The sequence below is a fragment of the Gallus gallus genome, chromosome Z, assembly GCF_016699485.2.
Source record: "Gallus gallus isolate bGalGal1 chromosome Z, bGalGal1.mat.broiler.GRCg7b, whole genome shotgun sequence".
NCBI lineage: Eukaryota > Metazoa > Chordata > Aves > Galliformes > Phasianidae > Gallus > Gallus gallus.
Window position 1 is genome coordinate 10,340,591 of NC_052572.1, and position 6,076 is coordinate 10,346,666.

Here is a 6,076-nt window from a genome sequence, read left to right on the forward strand (position 1 = left end):
AAAAATACAGTTCCTTAAAGCAACTGTTATTTTCCCTTCCTCTTCCTTGTTTCTAAAATCATCCTTGGATTATTCCACTACATTCCAAAAGTACTGACTACTACTAATAGCTAATAGACCATCAGTAACTCATCTCAAAGATGCTCATGTTTTCAACACACTCTTCCCGTTTAATTAATCTTCACCTTTATCCTCACTACTTGTTTTAAAACCAATCAAATCTGGCAGCTCTCTTCACATCACACCATAACTGAAGTGTCTAAACCAGTGATGCAATACATACTCTGTATCTACCACCCTGTACTCTGTTGCATACAATGGGCTGCTCATCGCCTACACAGTCTTCCATTATCAAAATGTTGCTTTTATTCAAGAGTCTTCTTAAAGCCATATCCACAATGATAGCACAAAACAAAAAGAACAAGTTGAGATGCAACATCTGCCTAAAAAACTAGCAATTCTAACATCTTCCTTGTCATTTAAAAAAAAAAAAAAAAGCTAAGACGGGCAAGTTTTGTATTAGAGGAAAGAAACTTCACCAGCATGGAAAACTGTATTCAATTCTTCAGACATTCTTTATTTCCTGACTTTAGTCACTGCTTTGCTCTTCTAAGTACCAACAATGCAACCACACTTTACCATTCTTGTATTTAACCACTGGACAAAATTTCACTTATCGTGTAACATTCCAGAGTTAAGCCTAAACTACCAAACCATTCTGAGGCTACAACTACAAAGAACTTAACTATACCAATAACAGAAAACTTTCCCCAAGTGCTTGGCTCTTGCACAAATGATCCTGCTGCAAATTTAAACAAGTTGGCAGACTTCCCTTTCAGAAACAACAAAGGCTCCTCTGATTACAGAGGCACCTTGCCCCCCCATTTTACCAGCAACCTTCTCTAACTCCCTGTCACTACCATTACATGGTCTGCATTACCAAACCCAGAGCTTCTTAGTGCCTTCCTGATGTTAGCATATCTCATCTGAGAGCAGCGTGTCACTGGTTTGCATAAGCAGCAGTAGCTTATTAGAGGTTTATTGTGTATATTTCATAAGCTAAAACAGAATGTTTAGGATAGCACTTAAGACTAGCATAGACTGAGCAAAGGAGAATCAGTACCGTGCAGGTTAATCGTACCAAGAAGTCACTTCTGCCAAAAAAAAAAACCAAAAAAAAAACCAAAAAAAAAAGCAGAGTCGGGAGTTTTTACTCCATGATGTAGATACATTCATCACGAGATAAAATTACATAGGTTGTTCCAAAAGGAATGCTTCCTATTTATTTCCACAGAATCTGTAGCAGATACAAAGAGCACAGTAACACTTTAATAAAGCAAATTCTCAGTTACAAAACACCATTTTACAGCATAGTGGCCACCATTCACTATGCATTTTTGCCAGCAGTGAGCAAGCATTTGCATGCCATACTCATAGAAATATGCATCAGCAGAGGTGAACAGCTGTCACTTGTTGCCACTGCTAAAATACAGCACCCAATGCCTCACTGTGCTCACATCAACTGTTTCGTTTCCATAAACATTCAGCAAGAGACAGTGAACGTCAATGGGTGCCATTTTTACACGGCTTTCCTTCACGTGCACTTTCATGCCAGACACCACTCTGTCAGACTGCCCCTCTGCTGTCTTCTGCCACACAGCAACAAAACGTAACAGAAATCTGGTGGGAAGGTTCATCCTCTACTGCCATCCCACCATCTGCCTCTAACACTGTGGGCCAGCATAATAAAATAGGAGGCATCGCTTTTGAAGCAGCTCTCTTACTATCAGTTTTGTTGCCCGTGTTTAAGAGTTGGGTGTGCTTAACGCTACCTAAATTAATAAATATTCTTAAGTTTGTCTAATAATGCATTTTCACTTCAGAATAAGCTATAACTCCTACTCAGTATTGCCTATTCTCCTGTTGTCCACCACTGTAAGCTTGAATTACGCTTGGTGATACTTTAAGGTTGGGCTAGCAGGCCTGCGCTGAGTAGTCTTGATACTAAATGCTTCTGGAATTTGCATCTGATCGAAAAACAGACACTGCTGAAATAAAAGTGAAGTACTATCAATCATGAAAAATAAAAAGAAATAACACACACCCACACTCCTCCCAATTTCTCAATAGCAAACTTATCCACTCACAGCATTTCCCTTTCCTCTGCTGCTCTGCACCAGTTCTCAATGTCCTGTAAAACTGTGCACAGCACACATACTCCTGTCTACATTGCTGCACAGAAGACTGCATCTTAAGCTAAACTTACACACACCGTGATCTGCTCTGTGCCTGAATTGCTACCGTTCCCCTTACCTGTTATGGCTTACAATACTGAATTGATAATACTCGCGCTACTTGCAGGCAGCTTAAAGTTAATAAATCACTTCTAAGTACCCAATGATTTCCTACCTTATGACCTGTCTCATTACTGGAGGGACATCATGAAATGAAACACAATGAGTTACTCTTCTTAACAGAAACAAAAAAATTTAACACCAAGTTCATTCGATAAGACCACTGCAGTTGCAAGCAAGTAAAAGCCCACTTCTCTATCTAAATTCTCAATGCCCTCATCTCCCCATCAGTATCCCTATATGTCTATCAGCCAACTTTAAAATGAAAGCATAACAATGCACTGAATATTTCCTACACGCAGAATGCAAGCCAATATTAGGATCTTCACCTCAAACTGAACAGACTCAGTGGCTCAAATGAACTATAGTGTGCACATATTCACACAAAAGAGGACTGGTATGGCCAAATTAAAAAATTTATTTCAAACCTGTACATAAATGGAATATTGTTACTGAAATAAGTAGCAGATGAATTTCACACTGCACACAGGTTTATAACTTTAGACCCTAATACCACCTTCAGCAGAAAGTATAAATAGTAATACTCAGATTAATTTCCGGGATCAGTATTTGCATACTTTAATTATTCTCTCATTAAGTCATGATATTATTACTGGCTAGTTCACAGAATTCTGAATGAAGTGGGCAGCAGGAAATTTTATGCAGTTACAATATTGAAAGGAACAAGAATGCTTCTAATCCATTATTTATAGGATTAAAGAGCAGTTAGTTCTTCTGCTGCCTTTGATTAAATATAAAGTGAGGTTAGATTTCAAGTGTTCTTTATGAAAACCAGTGTTTGTGAACAACAACAAAAAAAGACAGCTTAGAGAGCTTGTTGCAATATTAAATCTTCAATTACCTTTCCCTACCACCACCATCTTTTGCTCAAATATACTGGAATGGAATATACATTTTGTGGCTCTCAGTAAACCAGCTATTAATGATCTGACAGATCTGCTTTTTGATAATAAATTCCCCTTTCAGATTTTTTAAGCACTTCCTGTATTTTCTGCTCAAAATATTATATTCTTATGAAAGAACTGCCCTAACACTGGCTGCTGTGTCTCTTAACTTTCAAAGATGGTAGATGCACACACACCATTTATAGGACACAGAGTCTTTGACTGATACACAAATGGAACAGCCTACGGTACTTGCGGTAGGAAAGGACAAATCTCCTTTTGTTCAGTTTTCCCATTTTTTTCAAAAATACATTTACAATTAAATGAAAACAGTTCTGAAATTGAACTTTATTCCAATTATGTTTTTAAGCTGCAGTGCAAAAGTAAATTTCAAATGAGTTGTTCAAGTTCTTAAATCTATACACCCCCTCAGCTCCACTATAAAAGGAAAAATAACTTTAAAACTTCATCTCCACTTCGTAATTACAGTCATATGGATCTCATAGTTTATTATTCACTTGCAGATCATTTGTTTTCTAATCCAAAAGAAAAAAAAAAATCCTCTAAGCTATTTAAAAACTCTTCCACATTTCATGAGGACTCAGTTTAAAATTTCACTGTAACTGTCAAGTAGCACATAAACATGTTGCAAGCACCCCATCTTAGAAGAACTAGAAGATATGCTGAATTTAATCCCTTCCTTTAAATATTCAACATTGGAAGTAAATAAAAATGAAAGTATACTATGTCTGCTTCCAGGAAAGAATAGCTGCACGGTCTGAGAGCCATTTCAAGACCTCCATAAAACTCGACTCTCCTGAAACTACGTCAGGTATTCAAGTTTGATCAGCTTCTTACCAGTAACGCGCACATGCATTTGTTTCTAATAACTTCTCATGTATTTGCTTTATTCCTCTGGTTTTTTTTGTTTTGTTTTGTTTTCTTCTCCATTAACCAAGACTTAAGAGTCAAGGCAAGTCTTCATTACAGATTTATGAAACAACTAACATGGATTTAAATGCAGGCTTTAGGTTGCTACTCTAATACAAGTCAAAAACATAAATGTTTCTGCTTATATCCGCTTTTTTTCCCCTCAAAATAAATGAGTTAATATCAGAAGAAGAGATAATAGACGCTACCAATTACTACTTTGTTTTTTACACTCTGATACACAACCTTCGGTGAACAAAAAACTGAAAATTTGCAGGACTGCCTCTGAACAAGAGGTACAGTTTCAGGTCCCCGAGCTCCACTATAAGACCTCTCCTGGTCTTAGATAACACCAAGAAAGGAAATCTTTTTGAAAGGTGATAGGCCCTGAAGGTACCTGCTCTATTTTCTTAGACAGAACGCTCATTATAACAGAATATTATAGGGAAATGAGACAGACCCCCGTATTTTCTGGGGCTCCAGCTCTTCCCTCATCCACCCACTCTCCCACATCTGGGCTGGCGTAATTTTAACCTAGATTAACGGGGACTGCACCCTCCCACGCTGACAGAGCTAGAGGGAAAGACCTGGGGAGCGAGCCCTGCCCTCCGCGGGGCCGAAGGAGCCGAAGGGCTCGGGGCGCAGACGGAACACGTCGGTGCCGACTGAAAGTAGCCATTTTAATTTAAGGCCCCGGGACGCGATGCTGTCTCCTGCTCCCCCGGCCCTCGGCGCCCAGCCCGACCTCCCGCCCTCACACACGGGGATGGCCGGGCGAGCGTCGATGCAGCACACATGCCCGCGGGCGGGGCGGCGGCAGGAGGGTCCCGGCGCGGAGCGGAGCGCGGAGCGGAGCAGGCCCCGGGGCGGGGGCCAGGTGCGGCGCCGGCCGCGCAGCCCCAGGAGGCGGGGAGGTCCCGCAGCGGGACGCGAGCGCGGGCTGCGGGCCCGGGCGGAGCGGGGCGGGGTCGCGGCGGTTACCTATACTGAGCAGCAGCACCGCTATGGGTGAATCCAAAGTAGTTGCCGGTGGCCATTTTGGCATCTTCTCCCAGCCGGCTGGGCACTGTGGCGGCGGTAACGCAGAGGCGGCGGCGGTCGGGGCCATGACAGGAGGCCCGGCAGGAGGAGGGAGGGAGGCGGGGGAGTGGGGGGGGGGGTAAAGAAGGGGACGCGGACACACAGACAGGGGACAGTGAGAGCACCAGGTCAGACGGGCGCCTCCAGACCGCCGCCCCCCTCCCGCCTCCCACCGCCCCCCCACCCCACCCCACCTCACCTCACCCACCCGCCGCCCCACAGCCGCCCCCCGCCCGCCCCGACACACGCCCGCCCCGAACGCAGTTACTTACCATAGGTGAAAGAAACAACCGGGCATATGGGAATCATGAGTCCGAGCTGGCGGCAGCGACGGCGGCGTCTGAACTCTCAACTCTCGCCCCCCCCCCTCCCACCGCCACCTCCTCCTCCTCACCGCCGCGCTCGCTCCCTTCCCCCCCCTCCCACCCACCTACGGCGACAACGGCGGAGTGCGGCCGAGCCGGCGCTGTGCGCACGCGCGAGATGTGCGAGGGGCCGCTGGGAGCTGTAGTCCGCTCCGCGGCCGCGCCTCCTCCCCCTGCCCGCCACAGAGCGTGCCCAGCGCCGCGGGAGCCGCCGCCACTACTTAGCGGTGGGGGTGCGCATGCGCGGGATGTGCAATGTCTCCTGGGAACTGTAGTCCTTCATCTTGAGGCCGAGGCGTGGGGAGGCGTTGTTCTTAGTCCTCCGCCGGCGCGTTCCTCCCTTCATTATCCTGTGTTTTGTGCTAATAATCACACCACGGCCATACCCACAAACTTCTGCGGCATATGTAAGCCCGATTTTCTCATTGTTGCACACACTGAC

At 44.7% G+C, this 6,076-nt stretch overlaps 1 protein-coding gene across 3 annotated transcripts in view; it reads right to left on the reverse strand.

Moving 5' to 3' along the window:
• The window catches only part of ZFR2 (zinc finger RNA binding protein 2), a 41,069-nt gene extending 35,458 nt beyond the window's left edge, over positions 1 to 5,611 (reverse strand). For all 3 annotated transcript variants that reach the window (XR_005843241.2, XM_424997.8, XM_004937169.5), the window contains exons 1-2: positions 5,542 to 5,611; positions 5,171 to 5,255 (exon numbers count right to left, since the gene is read on the reverse strand). Coding sequence is in view for 2 of the 3 variants with exons in the window: in XM_424997.8 (XP_424997.3) it covers positions 5,171 to 5,255; positions 5,542 to 5,578 (122 nt within the window). In the remaining variant the exon portion in view is untranslated. The remainder of the gene's footprint in view (positions 1 to 5,170; positions 5,256 to 5,541) is intronic.
• Between the last annotated feature and the right edge of the window lie 465 nt (positions 5,612 to 6,076).